Source organism: Piliocolobus tephrosceles, chromosome 16, assembly GCF_002776525.5.
Source record: "Piliocolobus tephrosceles isolate RC106 chromosome 16, ASM277652v3, whole genome shotgun sequence".
In the NCBI taxonomy this organism is placed as follows: domain Eukaryota; kingdom Metazoa; phylum Chordata; class Mammalia; order Primates; family Cercopithecidae; genus Piliocolobus; species Piliocolobus tephrosceles.
This window is the reverse complement of record NC_045449.1, coordinates 25,026,382-25,046,631: the sequence shown is the minus strand read 5'-3', so window position 1 is coordinate 25,046,631 and position 20,250 is coordinate 25,026,382. Positions and strand designations below refer to the sequence as shown.

The window sequence follows — 20,250 nt, the reverse complement described above, 5'->3', positions numbered from 1 at the left end:
TTGGTTGTTTCCATTTGGGGCTATTATGAATAATGCTGCTACAAATATTCATGTACAAGTTTTTGAGTGAATACACGTTTACATTTTTCTTGGGTATATACCTAGCAGTGGAATGCTGGGTCATACTATAATTCTATATTTAATGTTTTGAAGCACTGCCAGACTGTTTTCCAAAGCAGTTATACCATTTTACATCCCACCAGCAATGTACATATAAAGGTTTCAATTTCTCCACATCTTTGCCTATGCATATTTTCCATTTTTTAAATTACAGTCATCCTAGTGGGTAAGAAGAGGTATTGACTTGCATTTCTCTAATGGCTAACAATATCGAGTATCTTTTCATGTGCTTGTTAGCCATTTCCTCTTCTTTAGAGAAATGTCCATTCAGATCCTTTCCCCATTTTTCACTTGGATGATTTGTCTTTTTACTATTTAGCTGTAAGAGTTCTTTATATATTTTAGATATAACACCTTTATCATATGATTTACAAAAATTTTCTCTCATTCTGTGGATCTTTTTATTTATTTATTTTTTGGGGGCTGGGGTCTCCTTCTGCCACCCAAGCTGGAGTGCAGTGGCATGATCATAGCTCACAATAGCCTCTACTTCTTGGGCTCAAGCAATCCTTTGGCCTCAGCCTCCCAAGTAGCTGGGACTACAGGCACATGCCACCACGCCCAGCTTCTATGGGCTGTCTTTTTACTTCCTGAATGTTATCTGTAAAGCATTGAGTTGTGTCCTCCAAAAATATATTGAAGTCCTAACCCTCAGTACCTCAGAATGTGATCTTATTTGGAAATAAGTTCCTTACAGAGGTAATCAAGTTAAAATGAGGTGATTAGCAATGGGCTCTAATCCAATATGACAGTGTCCTTGTACAAAGGGGAAACTGGGATACAAAGACATGGGGAGAATGCCATGTGATGAAGAAGGGTTGGAGTGAAGGAATGCCAATGGTTGCCAACAAAGCACCAGAAACTAGGGAGAAACAAGGAAGGATTCTTTCACAGTTTCAGAGGGAGCATGGCCCTGGCAACACTGTGATTTTGGACTTCTGGCCTCCAGAACTGTGAGACAATAAATTCCTGTTGTCTTAGACAATCCAGTTTGTGGAATTTTGTTACAGCAGAACTAAAAAATACAGTTTGCTTTGCAGTAGAGAAGTTTTTAATCTGGATGACGTCCCTAATCAACCTTTTTTTGTCACTTGTGCTTTTGACGTCATATCTAGAGGAGAACCAAAGTCTCAAAAATGTATTCCTTTTTTTTTTTTTTTTTAGTTTTATAGTTTTAGCTCCTGTATTTAGGTTTATGATCAATTTTAAGCTAATTTTGGGGTGCGGAGTGAGGAAGGTATCTAGTTTATTCTTTTGCATATAAATATCCAATTGTCCCAGCACCATTTATTTTAACAATCTATTCTTTGCCTATTGAATTGTCTTGGCATCCTTTTCTAAAAAAAAAATCAACTGACCATCAACATAAGAATTTATTCCTGGGCTCTCAGTACTATTTCGTTGATCTATACGTCTGTCCTTATGCCAGTACCACACTGTATTAATTACTGTAGCTTTGTGATAAGTTTGGAATTGGATGTACGAATTCCCTAACTTTTGTCATTTATTCTTCATTTCAGAGATAATTTTGTCTTTTTCTTCCATTTTTTTTCCTGAGTCCTATAAACTTTATTTTATTTCTCCCTGGTTTTTTGTTTCCTGGCTTCTGTTTTTATTTTTTGACTATCTGAGTTGAGGTAGTTTCTCATATCCTCAACGTATATTCGGGTATGCTTAATCTGTTTAGAATGCCAACTGAACAGTTTTCTTCTGCTTCTTGATTATTTTTTGCTAATGGTAGGGTTTCCTTAGTTTCTATATGTGACATTTCATTTCCTAATTTTCTGCAATCGTTTTCCATAGACTTTATTTTCCTCTTGTTTATTTTTATGATATTGGGCATTTAATATCATTCCTAGCTTAATTCTAGCAAAACCCAGGAACCTCGATGTGGTTATTTATTTGTCTCGGTGGTAAGGGTGGAGCTGGAAGTCTTCTGATTTTAAGGTTATTTTCTGTCTTGTAAAACCTTACATTTCTCCCCACTTTTTCCTTTTTCCATTCACCATTTAATTGTCAAGGAGCACTTCTTCATTTCTATCTTTGTCTTTTTTTTTCCTCCTCCAGAAGCTATGAGTTTGGAAGATCTCCCTGTACCATCCTCTCCTTTTAAACTGTGCTTATCCAGTTAAATCACACCAAATCTTTAAGTTGTGTGCATTTTGAAATCTCTTCCCTGTATTCCAGAGCTCTCATTGGCCCAGTTATTCTTTTAGTAATTTTGGATTTAGTGCATATGTGATGTATGGTGGTCACTTCAAATTACCTTCACAGCTGCCCTTCAGTGGCACCCACTTCTGTCTTCTCCATAAGTTTTCTTGGTCTGCTTTACCTCATCACAAAGCCTTGTGGTGGCACAAAGATGGGGTAGGTGCATGATAAATCATGCTGAGATTTCTTGATTTTTTAAAAATTTACAGTTATTTTGCAGTTTCAGGATCTTTTGTGATGCCAACAGTGTGGTTTTGTGTAAAATTTGGTAGTTTTTAAGTCGTTTTATATTTATTGTTTAAAGAAAAACCCTGGGAGATTGGTTATCATATGGCCATTATTGTCTTTGACTGCTCAGATATCTCCCAAGACTATTTACTTTTGAGAAGTTTTGAAGAGTAAATATAAAGAAACTTGGAATGGTAGCTTCATGGGGGCTTATTAAGGTTAGCAGAAGACAATATTTTTAGAGGAGCTGCTTATTGACCAAGAAAAAAAAGGCTATGAGTGAAGACTGGGGAGTTTAATTATCACCTTCCCCATTTACAACATAAGATATGAAGACACAAGATTCCAGGAGGCAGAATGCAGTGGGATCAAGAAATGGAGGAGAATATTGTTAAGACACATATAAGTAACAACTGAGAAGACAGAATCTTAGTGAACTCACATTAGATTACTCAAAGTTCTACTTTAGCTCAATGCAAAGTGATTGACTATGAATAAGAGGGATAGAGCTGGAATAGGAGGCTCCGATAGAGGATAAAGGCTCTGAATCGCCATAGTGGGAACTGAGCCAGGGAGTCCAGTAGCTAAACAGGAAATGTTGCCATGTAGGACTGAGGGTTCAGCTGAAGTTGGAGAGCATACATATGGACCATAGCAAATTGCCATGACTACATGACCACTCTGGGCTATACCTGTAATATTGGTATGGAGAAAAGAGATAATGGTAATTACTGAGGACTGGAGGGCAAAGCAGATATGTCAAAGGGGTGTACAAGAGCCTTAGGAGAATCATTGAAAAGGTATGTCCATGGGTCTAGGCTACAGAGAAAGGTAAACCAAATCAAAAGGGTTAATGGTCTAAGAAAACAAAGAGAAGATAAGGAACTAGAAGCCAAAATGAAGGGGAAAAGCAGAAATCATGAGAATGAGCATAGAATGTGATGGCAATATATGCAAAATCTGACCATTTAATTTTTATTTTGATGGTTGGGACACTATCCATTCTCCTCTTATTACTCCACGTATGCACTTCAAAAAAACATATATATCCAAACAGAAGGCAATAATTCTCTAAGGTGAAATGAACAGCTGTACTCCTGCAGTAGAAACTGAACAATCTCACAAGATTCATTTGCAGAGAATGAGGGAATGGGAAAGGATAGAGGGCTGTGACTGGAGAGTACAGAGTTATAGTAATAATATTCATTACCTATAACCAATAATAGTACCTATAACCAATAATAATACTAAGTCAGTAGTAACACCAAAAATTGAAACTAACAAGCTCAGTTTACAAGCCTTAACTTTTAACATGTTTTCTAAGACAATTTTTATTTTTTTGAGACAGGGTCTCAGCTTTGTCACCCAGGCTAGAGCATAGTGTTGTGATCAAGCTCACTTCAACCTCAATCTCCTGGGACAGAGTGATCTTCCCACCTCAGCCTCCTAAGTAGCTGGGACAACAAATGTGTGTCACTATGACCGGCTAATTTTTCAATTTTTATTTGTAGTAGAGGCAAGCTCTTGCTATGTTGCCCAGTCTGGTCTCAAACTCCTGAGAGCTCAAGCAATCCTCCTGCCTTGCCCTACCAAAGTGCTAGGATTCCAGGCATGAGCCACCAGGCCTGGCCCTAAGAATGATTTTTAAATTAAATTTTCACACACAACACATTTTAACATTCCTGATTGTAAGAGTAATCCATGTTCATTATAGGAAGTTTGGAAAATACAGAAATTTCTGCCTGCTTTTCCTTGCTATATGTAACTATAGGATCTTAAATACCTTAGACTAAAGTTTGGCAATTTTTTCCTGTAAAAAACCAGACAGCAAATATTTCAGACTTTTTAGATGCAAAAGTCTTTGTTGAAACTACTCAACTTTGCCGTTTGATCACTGGATTTTTCTTCTTTAGTTTGTTAATATAGTAAATTATACTGACTTACTTTGAAATGTTGAAGGAGAAAGCAGCCATACACAATATATAAAAATATAGCTGTGGCTGTGTGTCAATACAATTTTATTTACAAAAACAGGTGGTGGGCAAGATTTGGCTCCAGAGCTATAATGCATTAAGCCCCTTTCTTGGTCTACTTTACTGGGCTTATAACTTATTTGTCAAATAAAATAAATTGACATGTATATGTTCCAGGCACTGTGCTAAAACCACAGATAAAAGGCCAATGGAGAAAGACATGCAGTGTATTCAAAAGTGAGGTGGGAAACAGGAGAAAAAGCTGTTTTTCAGAAACAGCTGTCATGCTTTCTTAACTATGGAAGCACTTGACTTGAGTCTTGAAGGACTTTAAAGCATATTTTTAAATAAAAGAATTAATTTTATAGCATTTTATATTCAAAGACAAGCCTACCTTGGAATAAGAAAGTGCTATTTGTTGAAACACAGCATCATCTGGTGATTTACTATATGTGGCAAGTCCTTGTTCATCATCATCAAAAGGGTAGTTAACCACCAAAGAACCTATAAGGGAAAAGAGGAAAATGTATCATGTTGTCTGTTTCAAGATGAATTATTAACATAAAGCTTTTCAGAATACTGCCAGAGAAAAGAAAACAATAAGATTTGCCAAGCAAAATTTCCTCAACAGAAATGAAAACTACACTAATTTCTTCAATAGAAAATCAAAGTGAATGAGTGAGAAAATAGCTTTCAAATGGCTACTTTTCTAAAGCCAAAAAGAAGATGTATAGTACTTCTACCAAACAGTCTACCTCAAAAAACAATTAGCATCAACACAGAAAGGATTAGCAACAAAAGAAAAAGACAGATATATAGTATTCCATTAAAATCAAAAACTTTTATGCATCAAGAAAGAGATGCATAAGAAGAGAAGAGATTTCTTCTCTCTTACATAAGAAAGAGAAAAGACAACCTATAGAATGGGGGAAAATATTTGGCAAGCCTGATAAGGGTCAAGTATCCAGAACATATTTAAAAACTCTTTCGACTTAACAACAAAGACAAAAACTCAATTAAAAATTGAGCAAAGGACTTGAACAGATATTTCTCCAAAGAACATAGATAAATGGCCAACAAGCTCATGAAAAGATCCTCGACATCATTAGTTATTGGAGAAATGCACACCAAAACCAAAATGAGGTACCCACTAGGATGGCTATAATAATAAAAATAGAAAATAGTAAGTGGTGGTGAGGATAGGAAGAAACTGGAACCTCATACATTGCTGGCAGGAATGTAAAATAGTCCAGCCTCGGCAATTCCTCAAAAAGCTTAACATGGAATTACCATATGACAATTTCACTCCTAGGTGCACACCCAAAAGAACTGAATACAGGGGCTGTGTACAGTAGTTCACGCCTATAATCTCAGCACTTTGGGAGGCCAAGGCAGGTGGATTGCTTGAGCCCAGGAATTCAAGATCAGTCTGGGCAATACTGGGAGATCCTGTCTCTACAAAAAATTAAAAATAAGCCAGGTGTGGTGGTGCATGCTTGCAGTTCCAGCTACTTGGGAGGCTGAGGTGGGAGGATTGCCTGAGCTCAGGAGTTTGAGACTGCAGTGAGCCATGATCACACCATTTACATTCCAGCCTGGGTAACAGAGTGAGACTCTGTTTCAAAACAAGGGGGGCACAGGGAAAAGAAAAAAGGAACTCAAATAGATATCTGAATGCCAATGGGCATAGAAGAATTTTTCATTGTAGTCAAAAAGTCAAAACAACCCAAATGTCCATCAGTAAGTAAATGGATAAAGTAAATGTGATATTGATATATACACATGTATATATAATACACTATTATTCAACCATAGAAAGGAATGAAGTACTGATACATGTTACAACATGAGTGAACCTTGAAAACACTATGCTAAATGAAAGAAGCCAGACATGAAAGGTCATATGTTATGTGATTCCATTTCCACGAAATATCCAGAATAGGTAAATCCCCAGAGACAGAACAAAGATTGGTGGTTACCAGAGCTTGAGGGGAGAAAGGAAAGGGGAGTCACTGTTAAATGGGTGTGGGGTATCCTTTTGGGGAGATAAAAATGTTTTGGAACAAGACAGAGGGGGCAGTTGCAAAACACTATGAATGCACTAAATGCCACTGGAATTATGTAAACTTCACCTCAATAAAAAAATTAGTATCAAAATTTTTGAAAATTTATGAAAAAGAATATTGCTTTACCCTATCTTCTTTCAAGATCCTTCTAAATTATAAAGTTGGCAGTGAAAGGAATCAGAACATGCTGCCCCAGAATATGACTCTTTAGCATATTAATTATTTAGAGCTGAAGGCAACTGAGAAACAGCAGATGCAGGAAAGGCTATCTACCCTCCCCCTTTCTGCCTAAAGTTGGGCATAAATTTCACGTGATAAAGGCACCTTCCTGGTACCATCAGAGATGGGATAATCAATGCCAAGATGAGTTGACACAAACAAACCTTAGTGAAATAACCCTCATCTTTCATTAGTTTCCCCCACATATTTCCTAGTCACTTTCCTACAATTTATCACCCTTAGAAGTCCAAACCCTTTCCTTTGCGTAGTCACTTTTCCACAAGGTATCACCCTTTGTTATAAGAGCACTAAGTCCTTAACACTAACTGCTTTTTAAGGGTTTCACATCTTTCCTATGAACTCCCCCATCACCTGTTGCCTGTGCCACATACAAACATCAATAAAATTTGTATGCTTTTTCCTTTTAATCTGTCTTTTATCACCTTAATTCACAAGCTCCAGCTACGGAATCTATGAGGTTTTTTACTCCTGTATAGCAACAAAGAAATTCTCCTTCAAACTGCTTTGCCAAGATTTCAAACTCCATTTAAATAAGGATTTTAAGATGAGAAAACAAAATATGTCATGGAAAGAAAAATGTCTGCACAACTGAAGATTCCTACCTCTCACCATGCCAACGTCTGGATACCACATCTGTAAATCTGTGACTTATTTTCACTGGAATGTAACTATTATTAACTTTTTAGATTTAGCCAACATGATGTGTGATTTATTATGAGAATATTTTTAAAGCTCTAACTAAAAAGTGTCTTCTATCAAACACAGCATTAAACACATAAAATATAATAAAAGAAACAAAAAATTTATTTTGCCAACTAGGGTATAACTTCACAGTTCTTATTTGACTCTCTGAGAAGAATATATGATTACCAACTGTAGAAGTACTTTTTTCTACTATTGGCAATCTTTCAAAGCAATTTTTGGAGAATCTCAATTAACTTCCTAAATCTAAATATCCATCAGTATGTACTGTCATTCTAAAATGGCAAGCTACTCTATATGACATGAAGGCTCAACTATGATACTTCTGGATATTCCAATAAATGTTGAAACTAAATTTCTTCCCCATTGCCCCTGGTGCTAATACTTGTCACTTTTTTTTTTTTTTTTTTTTTTAGCAGTTTTACTGATGTAATTCAAATAGCATGCAATTCACCCATTTAAAGTTGTTTATATTCACAGGGTTGTACAACCACTACCACTATCTAGTTATAGAGCATTGTCATAACTCCAAAAAGAAAGCCCAGAATCCACTAGCAGTCACTCCCCTATCACCTCCTACCACTATTCACTCCAGCCCAATGCAATCTTTAATCTACTTTCTGTCTCTATGGATATGCCTACTCTAAAAATTTCATTAAAATATAATCATTAACTTGATAAAAAAATAATAATCACATGCCATGTGGTCTCTTATGACTGGCTTTTGTCACTTAGCATAAGGTTTCAAGGATCTATGTTATAGCATGTATCAGCACTTGACTCCTTTTTGAGACAAATAATATTCATTGTAAGGGCAGACCACATTTTATTTATCCATTTATCAGATGATGGTTGTTTGGGTTGCTTCTACTTTTTTGTTATTGTGAATAATCCTGAATGAACATTTGTGTACACTGAACATTCATATACATGAGCATTGTACATTAAATGAGTGAACATTTTGTTCAAGTGAGTTTATGTGTGGACACATTTTGGTTCTCTTGGATACTGATATCTTCACTCTTATTCGCAACCTTAGTTGGACATTGTGGTGATTTTTAATCTTGACACTCATTCTATTCAACTGATCCATCCCTGCTAAATTATATGGAGGTATATGAGCTCAGGTACTACCTGAAAATGTGATTATTTTGCTGCAGTTAAGGACATACCAAGTGAAAAATAGAGAATACCAAAATCTAAATTTACATGAAAGAATTTATTAAACTTCAAGGAGAAAACAGAACTAAACATTTGGATCAATTTTTATTAATGACAAAGAATATGTTACCAAGTTCCCAGCGTGAGAGATAAATACAAAATACCTGAAGAACTATGAGAGGAAGAGGAGAGGAGGAGGAACAGCAGAATAGGGGGAGAGACGGGGGAGAAGGAGAGGAGAGGAGAAAAAAGACAAGACAGAGAAGAAAGGAGAGAGGAGATAAGAGAAGGGAGAGAGAGAAGTGGTAGGTGAGAAAGGAGAGGAAAAAGGGTAGAGAGAAGAGATGGGGGTAGAAGGAGAAGAGAAGAGGAGGAAAAAAATGAGAGAAAGCAGGAGGAAAGAAATAGCCAGGACACTGGCTGAAAAAGTAATGAGAAAAGACCTTTACTGTTGTCTGCCATAAAAGCAGTAACAGGATACTCATTTTAAGAAAGCATAACACTACAAACAGATAAAATTCCACCAGGATTTCCAAATGCTCTCAACAAGAACTAATTAGTAGAATATAAAGTTGCCATACCTCCATGCAGGTTTGCTGAAAGTACAAATGGATAGGACTTCATCCAGCTCATTACAGCAATAGTTTCTGGTTGCGTAGGATCTGTGATCTGAACAAACTGGTCTGGGAAATTTCGGTTCAGGTCAAAGTTGTTGCTGTTGTTTCTGCCAATTACACTTATTGAATCTCCTGTATGATATGATAAAGGATGTGAATATAAGCCATGTTCACTTCTATTTTATTCCAACACGTACTACTTCAGATACCTTAACTCAAGGCAAATGTGAACACATCAGGCTTCACTATTATCAATCACCTACGATTATGAAACTGTCTTTGCAAAATTATCACAGTAGGACAAATCTGACATAGTTGACTCCACATTTTTTTTTTTTTTTTTTTTTTTTTTTTGAGATGCAGTCTCACTCAGCCACCCAGGCTGGAGTGCAGTGGCACAATCTCAGCTCACTGCAACCACCATCTCCCAGGTTCAAGCAATTGTCGCATCTCAGCCTCCCAAGTAGCTGGGATTTCAGGCACCTGTCATTATGCCCGGCTAATTTTTGTATTTTTTAGTAGATATGGGGTTTCATCACGTTGGTCAGGCTGGTCTTGAACTCCTGACATCAGGTGACTCGCCCCCCTCAGCCTCCCAAAGTGCTAGGATTACAGGAGTGAGCCACCACGCCTGGCCAGACTCCACCTTACTTCTAACCTCCAAGCTGTCCTTGGTCATTCCTGGGCATCGGCCAAGCTAACTTTGGGAGAAATTTAGCTTACAGTTTGATTTTAAAGCAAGGATGATAACAACCTTTCCCAAAACTAAACCACCTTTGTAAAACTAATGAAAGGTCACAAGGTTGGGATTATAAGAGGGGCCTGAATTTGGCTATGTGTAATTAAAGGATAACCAGCCATCATTTTGGAAGTTATAAGGTTTGTAACTTCCCCAACTACTCCTATAGATAACATCACTATTGAACCTAAGATTGGCCTTCTGAGATGTTTTTCGGACTTTTGCATTTCTGACAACCAGCTGACGTCACCAGGACCAGTGACTTGTAACTCAGCTGGTCCTGTGGCTCCCAACCAGAAGCTGACTCAGCACATGAGGACTATTTTCCACATCCCTATGATTTCATCTCCAACCAATCAACCCATTCTCTAGCCCCTTGTCCATCAAACTATCTTTGAAAAACCCTAATCTCTGAGCCTTCGGGGAGACTGATTTGAGTGATAACTCCAGTTCTCTTGCATGGCTGGCCTTGCATTAATTGAACTCTTGAATGCGATACTATGGTCTCAATGCACTGTTTTGCCTGTGTAGCAGGCAGGAAGAACCTATCAGGCATTACTTTTTTTTTTTTTTTGAGATGGAGTCTCGCCTTGTTGCCCAGGCTGGAGTGCAATGGCGCAATCTCGGCTTACTGCAACCTCTGCTTCCCAGGTTCAAGCGATTCTCCTGCCTCAGCCACGCCAGTAGCTGGGATTACAGGTGTGCACCACCACGCCCAGCTAATTTTTTGTATTTTTAGTAGAGATGAGATTTCACCATGTTCGCCAGGCTGGTCTCAAACTCCTGACCTTGTGATCCACCCGCCTCAGCATCCCAAAGTGCTGGAATTACAGGCGTGAGCCACAGTGCCTGGCCGGGCATTACAATGAAAACACATCTTTTTCACACTGCGTGTTTAAAAACTATCTCTTCCAGATATTTTGAACAGAAAGGTAAAACCATTATCGTTTTATTTTTGTCCTCTGCTCATAATCTGGGAGGAAAAAAATTCCAATTAGACAAATTATATTAAAGCACTGTTTAAGTGTCACTAATCCACATATAATGACATGATCACAATGTTGAATGGAAATTACTGATCAGAGGGGAACTCTATACTCTTTGTTCTTTTTTTTTTTTTTGAGACAGAGTCTCACTCTGTGGCCTAGACTATAGTGCAGTGGCGCCATCTCGGCTCACTGCTACCTCCACCTCCCGGGTTCAAGCAGTTCTTGTGCCTCAGCCCCCCAAGTAGCTGGAATTACAGGTGTGTGCCACCACGTCCAGCTAATTTTTTGTATTTTTAGTAGAAACAGGGTTTCACCATGTTGGCCAGGCTGCTCTTGAACTCCTGGCCTCAAATGATCCACCCACCTCGACCTCTCAAAGTGCTGGGATTATAAGCGTGAGCCACTGCGCCTGGCCAGGAACTCTACACTCCTCTGTGTGCTTGTATAAAGCTCACTAAGACATTGTAAGAAATAGACCAAATGAAAAGAAAATTGTGATATGCTCACATTAAAGTGATCACAAAAAGGTAAAGTCAGCCAAGAACACAGCTGGAAGTTTAACCTGATGGAGGAGAAAGTTCAATTTAAGCTTAACTGTGCATATTCCATTTTAATAGGGAGTAGGAGCCTTACTATTGTCATTATAATGAGAAAAATTGCAAGAGACGGAAGGAAACTGGAGTGCTTACTAGTGTAATTAGTTCCACCTTTCAGAAAGGTCTGGGGAGTATGTAGGAGAGATTTGTGGCACTGACAGAGAATGAGAACCTTAGGGGGAAAAATCTGAAATATATACATATATAAGTAAGATCTTGTGCCCATTTGTTCAAGAGAGCTTCTGGGTACTAATGACCAACTCCTGGGTACTAATGACCAACTAATGACCAACTGATCCTCCCAATGGCCAGGTCAGTGCTAGTAATAAGTCATGAGGCTCCATATTATACTGTGGGGCCTGATAGATATCATTGGCTGGAAGAAATCATGGGCTGGGAAAAGATGAACTCTCACTCCCCTAGTGTTGTGTATAAGGGTCTGCTGTCCCAGCCCATACTATAATGCCCCAGGAAAGATGGGCTTGCCCAGAGAAGGCAAAGAAATTGGGAAGTCAATAAATTAGCAAGTCTGGAACATGCACAGGGAGTAGAACTAAGAGTCAAAACAGAGTCACTGGCTCAGAGAGATATCTGGTTTGATTTTTCACTTATGAAATAAGGTTCCCAAAATAATGATTTAATAAGAACTTTAACCCAAAATAAAATTCTAAGGCCCTGCTCAATAGGCAGGGCCTATCTGAATAGATTCCCTCCTCTTGACCAGGGCACTCCAAAGTTAACCTGAAAGACTGGTTCAGGCCATAAAGGGAAATGGGGGTCAGACATGCCTCATTATGCCTCCTCTCTTTTGGAAATCAGGAAAAGCCAATCAACATTTAATACCAACAGAGGCCTTAAGTCTGATAAGAAATATTTACAATCTATTCTCTGTGAAGCCTGCTACCTGGAGGCTTCATCTACATGATCAAACTTTGGTAACTACAACCTCTTATCCTAACCCAGACATTCCTTTCAATTGATAATAACTCTTTCAACCCTCGCCCCCTTTTTGGACCAAACCAATGTATATCTTAAATGTGTTTGATTGATATCTCATGTCTTCTTAAAATGTATAAAACCAAGCTGCACCCTGACTACCCTGAACACATGTCGTCAGGGTCTGAGGGCTGTGTCATGGGCCATGGTCACTCACATTTGGCTCAGAATAAATCTCTTCAAATATCTTACAGAGTTTGACTCTTTGTCAACAGAACCATTGCTGAAATAAAACAATTTGTAAAAGTCTTATATTCTATTTCTAGTAAATAAGAACCATTACCAAGTGGAAAACACCACTAAATATATAAATTTGATCACATAATTGCTGAACAGACCAGATCATCATATAAGAATACAAGAGCTAAAATCAATCATAAATTATAAGGAAAAAAAATAGGAAGAAATTCCGAAAGAACCAGTTCAAATTCTGTTCTACATCGAAATAATCATTCTATATGATGATCAAATGATTAAGAATTAATAGCTATTCTTTACCTTCCTGGGACTTTTCATACCCATCAGGATTCATGGATGGCATAAGGTGAATTCTAGTGCTATGAACCAAATCTGTGACTTCAGGGTCTGTTCCAAAGTTCTTACAAAGGTATTCGATGAGGTTCAACAGCAGTTCTCTTCCAACCACTTCATTTCCATGCATATTTCCAATGTACTTAAATTCTGGTTCACCTGAAAACAAAGTAATTACATGGAAGGCTTTTTTCCTTTTTAATCATCATGGACTCTGTTTTTTTCCCCAACATATATAAATCCTGTACTAAAAATTTTTTAAACATGTATTTTGGCACAGGAGGCAGAAAAAACCTTCAGAAACATCTTATAAAGCAGTTTCCCTACTAATACATACGTCTGAGCAGGTTCAAAGCATATATATGCCATATAATATAAATAAACACTATTAGCAGAATAAATCTAATCTATGCACATATTAAATACCATGCCTAATATGGGTTAGCAAAAGGATTTCCTCTTTTCCGGGAAAAGATTGGTTACATTTTCTTTTTTGCTTTATTTTAATTTTAGTTAGGTTTTCTTAATGCCAGTTATACAAACTGTAGGTGACCTTTCTGGATGAAACATAGCAATATTGAACATGGCTTTGAGCGGCACTACTGAAATTATGTGTAAGACCATACCAATTACCTGGTTCATGGACACCTGGATTATCAGATATCTCCATCACATAAAGTTCTCTTGACTCTACTGATTTTCCCAATGAATAAAGCCGGGTAATGTTAGGATATTCATTGGCAAACCTTCTCAAGAAGATTTCCATATCAGGGAAATGGTGGTGGTGAAAGTCCTTCGGCTGAATTGGCTGGTAGGAGGATGATGTTCCAGAAAGAATATTAGGTATAGCAACTGTGCTAGCAGTTGCTACAGCCTCTGTCGTGTCAGGGATTACTGAAGTTACAGTTGGCCTAAGAGACAAATCCACCTCTGTGGCTGGTCCTTCTTTCACCACTATATTAGTAACAGTCAATGGCATATACCTGGAAAAAAAAAAAATTGGAAAAGTAAACAGTTTATAGTTAAGACATACAATGCTTTAACATTATAAAAGCACAGAAGCCTTTTCATCTTCTTATGCTTAGCAATCTATCAAAACTCAAACTAAATAGAGATGTGTACATTTAAGAGTTTTAGGACATTATCTCACAAAGAACCCCAGATTAAACAACTATTTCTCTTACCAAATCTTCTCAAGTACCACACACTAGAATGTATACCAAAAAAATTACATTCAAAGGAAAGAACATGTTGAAAGATGCGGCTGTTACTCCATTGTAACCACTGCTACAGTACTCAAAGAAGGGATAAATTATACAATTCTTTGCAGTGTCTTATCAAACTGACATTCCAACTTCTTTTTCAAGTACGAAAGTTCAAGATTAAAGGTTATCAATTAAATCCTTATCAAAGTGAGCTTCCAGAAAGCTTTCCAGGGGAGGTGGGAAACCACTCATTTAATATATTAGAAAGCTGTTAAGACAGTTCTTCAAAAGTGTCATTTACAGAGCACTGGGTTTCTTCTACTCTGGTATTCAGTTAACTTTAAGGCAATGCTTTACACAGCTGAATATCTTTTCAAGTTTTAAAAACTGTCCTTCCTTTATTGCTACAACTATGCTTCATATCCCATTGTACTATTAGACTATGTGACAAAAAACTCCACAATAGTATTTTCTTATTACAAAAGGAGAAAAATCAGAAAATAAAGAAAAACAAAAGCCACAAAAAATAAACAGCATGTACTAGACTATATTTCTGTCTTAGATATAAAACAGAGACTTGACATTTTAACTAAGAGTCTATATAGTCTAAATTCTTACCCAGTTAAAACTACTGTAAGGTTATAAGTTCCAGGAACAAGTAATCGGTAGAAATCACCAAATCTGCCTGTTGTGATATTATGATTAATACCAGCCACTGAGATGGTTGCATTCTCTAAACCAGATCCTGTTATGGAATCTTTAACAAATCCTTTCACTCCAATGTGAACCTAAGAAGACAAGAATCCAAGTTCAGAGACCATGAATTTAGAAGGCAAGAGGGCACAACTTTTTTCTGCACTGACAGTAGAATTTCTAAAAAATAAAGTGACTCTTCTCTCTCCCCCAAAACATTTTCAATCCCTTGAAGTTTAAATAAAATACAGACAGAAGTATTAAATCCTTAAACTTGAGCCATGTGTCTGAACTTGACACTAGTAAGGTGCTTTTAAAATTCCCTCTCCTCAAAGCCAGACTTCTAATTTTCTCAACAAAGTGTAATTGCTGGTGTATCCAATTGCTGTATTAGTCTGCGTGATGTTTAAATTAAACTGATGTCCATGGTTCATATAGTGGTAAAGGCTCACTAGCAAATACGATCACATGACACTGTAAGAACCTGAAAGTACAAATTTGGCTAATTATTTCAGTTTGTACAAGTAAGTGTTCCAAGATAGGCAAAGGAAGCCCTATGGAGCAGAGAGCTGGGGGTAAGGGGCAGGTGAAGCAGAACTAGAATATGTTTTAATAGATTATAATCTAATAATCTTTAAAGATAATTTATAATCTTAAGTAGTAAAAACAGATAAAGGACATCTAATACTGTATAGATTGTCATTCACATGCATCCAGATTTCTCCCTTATTTAATCCTGTTTCTATACCCCAACCTTCCAATCATCTACTTTTACCTTTTCAATCAATGTGATCAAAGACTCACGATTGTTCTCCCATTCCTGTCGAAGCTGTGAAGCAGGTGGGTACTTGCAACAAGACAGTTCTAATGTGATCTCAAAACAGTTGGCCCACACATAATTGTAATCTTGCATACCACCTGTAACATGGAAAAAATAAGTTTACTCTCAGAAGGAAAATAATTACACCCTCCAAAAGACTGAAGAAATTAAACCAGCCAACTCTGCATGTATAAATTTTCTTTTCATTTCATTAAATTGTTTGAAATTGGAGAAGGCATCTGAACTATAGTGGAGGCTAAGAAGGAAGGTTACAAGGAATATACATTGAAAAAGAACATATAGTGAAAAATACATTTAATTAATAGAATGAGCAGTTATGAAAAGTACAAAGATATCAGTTAATACCAGTAACAATAACGATAATAGCTTTGAGTGTTTACTATATACCAGACCTGTTCTAAGAGCTTTATGTGTATTAGCATTTAATCTTTACAGCAATTGTATGTACTATTTCAGATACTACTATTTCATCCATTTTACAGATACGAAAAGTGGGGCACAAAGGGGAAAATAAGACACAATAAATTCTTTCAAAATGTGTTAAATGGAAGGTGGAACTTAAAAGGGAATAAGTATCCATGGTCTATGACCTTCACCACGTTTATACCTATATAAGCCCACACACGCATTTTGTTGAGAGCCTATCATTCACCCTATCATTCTTGTCACTTGATTTTCTCACATCTTGTTTTTAGTGGATAAAGACTAAAAAGTGAAGAAAGGAGCATGTGTAACTTCTCTATGATCTTGCCTTGCTCTTGCAAAGCGCAAATGTAGATTTTAAGGGTCCTCTTTCCTCAACCCCCAGTGCATCTCAGATGATGTCACACAGGACCCTTCAGATCAGGAGGGAGAATAACTTCCCTTTCATTGACAGCACCAAAAGATATGCTTCCATCATAGATTCTTCTGCCACTTACTAGATGAGAACTCTTTGGCATTAACATGGGTCTTTATTTAGTTAGTTAGTTAGTTAGTTAGTTAGTTAGTTAGTTAGTTAGTTATATGCAAAGTGAATGTTAGCTGATCACAAAAGACCCTTCCAACCCTCGCATTCTATGATGTTTAAAAACACATGCTGATTTGGGCCAGGCACAATGGCCCATGCCTGTAATCCTAGCACTTTGTGAAGTGGAGAAGGGCAGATTGCCTGAGTTCAGGAGTTCGAGACTAGCCTGGGCAACATGGTGAAACCCTGTCTCTACTAAAAATACAAAAAATTAGCTGGGTGTGGTGGCACATGCCTGTAGTCCCAGCTACTGGCGAGGCTGAGGCAGAAGAATTGCTTGAACCCAGGAGGCAGAGGTTGCAATTAGCAGAGATAGTGCCACTGCACTCCAGCCTGGACAACAGAGTGAGACTCCATCTCCAAAACAAAAACAAAAACATGCTGATTTGATTACAAGAGAAAAGGCAGGGAGAGAATGTGAAAAACAGACAATTCTGAAACCTGTTTCTGGAGAAAGGTCAATGTCATAGTTTTAAGCACAGCTTATTAGGAGTTCATCAAAGAATAGGGGCTTATAAAACATTGAAGAAAAGCAAACAATATAGCAAAAATAACAAAACTTTGACAGAAATAAAATCGTAGCAATATTATTGGAGCTAAACTCTTAACCTCATTTTCGCTGAAGTTTCATTACGTGCTTTGAAACACATCTAGTTCTTGAAATATGCACACCTTACCTAACGCAATATGCTCCATTTCACTGGCATATTTATAGGATAGATACCGGTAAGACAAAAAAGTTAGGTTAAGTGTAAAGCATCAAAAACTTCTAAAGAAGAAATTGGGCAAAGAACCTTTAAAAATCCAGGATTCCAGGAACTCTAACCAATGCCATTTTGAATAAATACAAAGAAGAAAACTGAACACAATCCTAAAGTTAACTAAGCAGGATCACAAGGATGCTGGTAACGTGACGTCTCATCTCAGGAGATGATCTGATTATATTCATGTTCATCCATGTTAATTCAGCACTTACAAATAATGCCAAGCGTTTGTTTCCAATCAGAGGAGGGGACAACCACATCCATAAATAATTAAATATGATAGTAGAGGAGAGTGGTGAATGTTGTATAGCAATGTAAATGCACTTAATGACAGGGAATTGTACCCTTAAAAATAGTTACAATGGTAAATTTTATATTATGTATACTTTACCACAATTTAAAAAATGATAATAGGCTGGGCGAGGTGGCTCATGCCTGTAATCCTAACACTTTGGGAGGCTGAGGGCAGTACCTAAAATAGTGCCTAGCATATAGTAGGTGCTCAATAAATATTTTGGGAGGCTGGGCAGATTTCTTGAGCTCAGGAGGTCGAGACCAGCCTAGGTAACACAGCAAAACCCCATCTCTACAAAAAAATACAAAAAAATTAGCTGGGCATGGTGACACATGCCTGTCATCACAGCTACTCAGGAGGTTGAGGTGCGAGGATCGCTTAAGCTCAGGAGGTCAAGGCTGCAGTGAGCCAAGATTGCACCACTGCACTCCAGTCTGGGTAACAAAGTAAGATCCTATCTTGGAAAAAAAAAGAAAAAAAAATGATATTAATAATAGAGATATTATGGGTCTATGCCACTAATTTCAATTTTGGAGTTGAGGGAAGATCTGTAAAGGCTTCTTGGGGAGGCAGTTTTTTAGTTAGATCTTAAAGACAAAACTATGAGTCAGCCAAAGAGATGTTGGGGTTCAGGAGCACTGTAGTCAGGGGAAATGGCTTTGTAAAGGTGGAGGCTGCTGGTGTATGCTGACCACCAGTTATGACGCTGATAAGGCCACAGAATGAGGGCAGGAGCACAGAGCTGCAGGGGTGTCTTGAATGGTGAGGCTGGAAAGGTAACTGGGGTCTAAAGGAGGCTGAGGATAAACGTTTCCATGGCTTTCCAAGGCATAAAAAAATGACATCTCGTCTGTTAGTTTTGAATAGAAAAGTAGCATGATGAATAGAAGATAGTACGGTCTGGAAAAGTGTGCAGGATTGGAAGCAAAAAGCCCAGTCAGGCAGTTTCTTACAATGATCCAAGTAAAAAGTAATTAGGCCTAAAATGTTGTGGTGGCAACTGTGTGGAAGAAAAGGGAAAGATGTGAGATAAGATACAGGATCTGATAGATAGTGGGAGTTGAGAGAAAGAAAGGAATCAAAGAGGACCTCTGGCCTGATCAATCAGGCTAATGATAATGCCATTAACAGAGAAAAAATAAGGTCTGCAAGAGTAACTGAGCAGAAAGGGACATGTTGAATTCGAGGTATCTGTAGAATATTTAGACAGAAATACCCAAGAAGGAATTCAAAAAGACAGATCTAGAGCTTGGGGAGAAGAGTAGTCCTTTTCAAGAGATGATCATTTAAGAATAGGAAGCTCAGTTTTCATTCAGCAAATATTTATTGGGCACCTACTATATGCCAGGCACTATTCTAGGTGCTTGGGATACGGTGATGAACAAAACAGACAAGGTCCCTGCTTTCTCATAACATTCTTTTAAAGTTTAAAAACTTTAAATTCTAAAATATAAAAAACTTATAAAATTATTATATAGGGGAAGCAGACAGTAAACAAATATAAATAAGAAAAATATCAGATAGTGAGAAGTGCTATGCAGAATTTTGTTTGTTTGTTTGTTTGTTTTAGAGACTGAGTCTCACTCGGATGCCAGGCTGGAGTACAGTGGCATGATCTTGGCTCACTGTAACCTCCACCTCCCAGATTCAAGCAATTCTCCTGCCTCAACCTCCTGAGTAGCTAGACTACAGGCTCACGCCACCACACCCAGCTACTTTTTTGTATTTTTAGTAGAGATGGGGTTTCACCATGTTGGCCAGGATGGTCTCCATCTCTTGACCTCGTGATCCACCTGCCTCAGCCTCCCAAAGTGCTGGGATTACAGGTGTGAGCCACCGCACCCAGCCTAGAAATTTAAGTACAGTGACATGATATAGCTAGTGATTGGTGGCAACTAGAGACTAGGTAGTCACAAAAAGGCTTCATGAGGAGGTAATATTAAGTCAAGATCTGAAAAAACAAGATGTAGCCAGCCTGGTAAAAGTCAGCAGGAAGAACATTCCAAAGGCAGGGGAAAAGTTTGGTGAGTGTAAGGAATAGAAAGAAAGCTACTGTGGCTGGACAATAACAGACAAGGGAAGAATGGCACAAGATGAGGTTGAGGGATTCTGGCAAAACAAGATCATAAACAGCTTTGGCAGCTAGGGTAAGAAGTTGGGGATTTTATTCTAACTGCAGTAGGAACCACAGGAGGGATTTGGTTTTTGTTTTATTGCCCTAAAGAACACACAATACAAAATTCACCATATTAACCATTTTTACATGTACAGTAC

At 37.7% G+C, this 20,250-nt stretch overlaps 1 protein-coding gene across 1 annotated transcript in view; it reads right to left on the bottom strand.

Annotated features, from left to right (window-relative positions):
• The window catches only part of CPD (carboxypeptidase D), a 94,098-nt gene that overhangs the window by 33,016 nt on the left and 40,832 nt on the right, over positions 1-20,250 (bottom strand). The window contains exons 3-8 of the mRNA XM_023183816.2: positions 15,843-15,985; positions 14,993-15,162; positions 13,803-14,152; positions 13,137-13,328; positions 9,283-9,450; positions 4,927-5,036 (exon numbers count right to left, since the gene is read on the bottom strand). Of these exons, the coding sequence (XP_023039584.2) occupies positions 4,927-5,036; positions 9,283-9,450; positions 13,137-13,328; positions 13,803-14,152; positions 14,993-15,162; positions 15,843-15,985 (1,133 nt within the window). The remainder of the gene's footprint in view (positions 1-4,926; positions 5,037-9,282; positions 9,451-13,136; positions 13,329-13,802; positions 14,153-14,992; positions 15,163-15,842; positions 15,986-20,250) is intronic.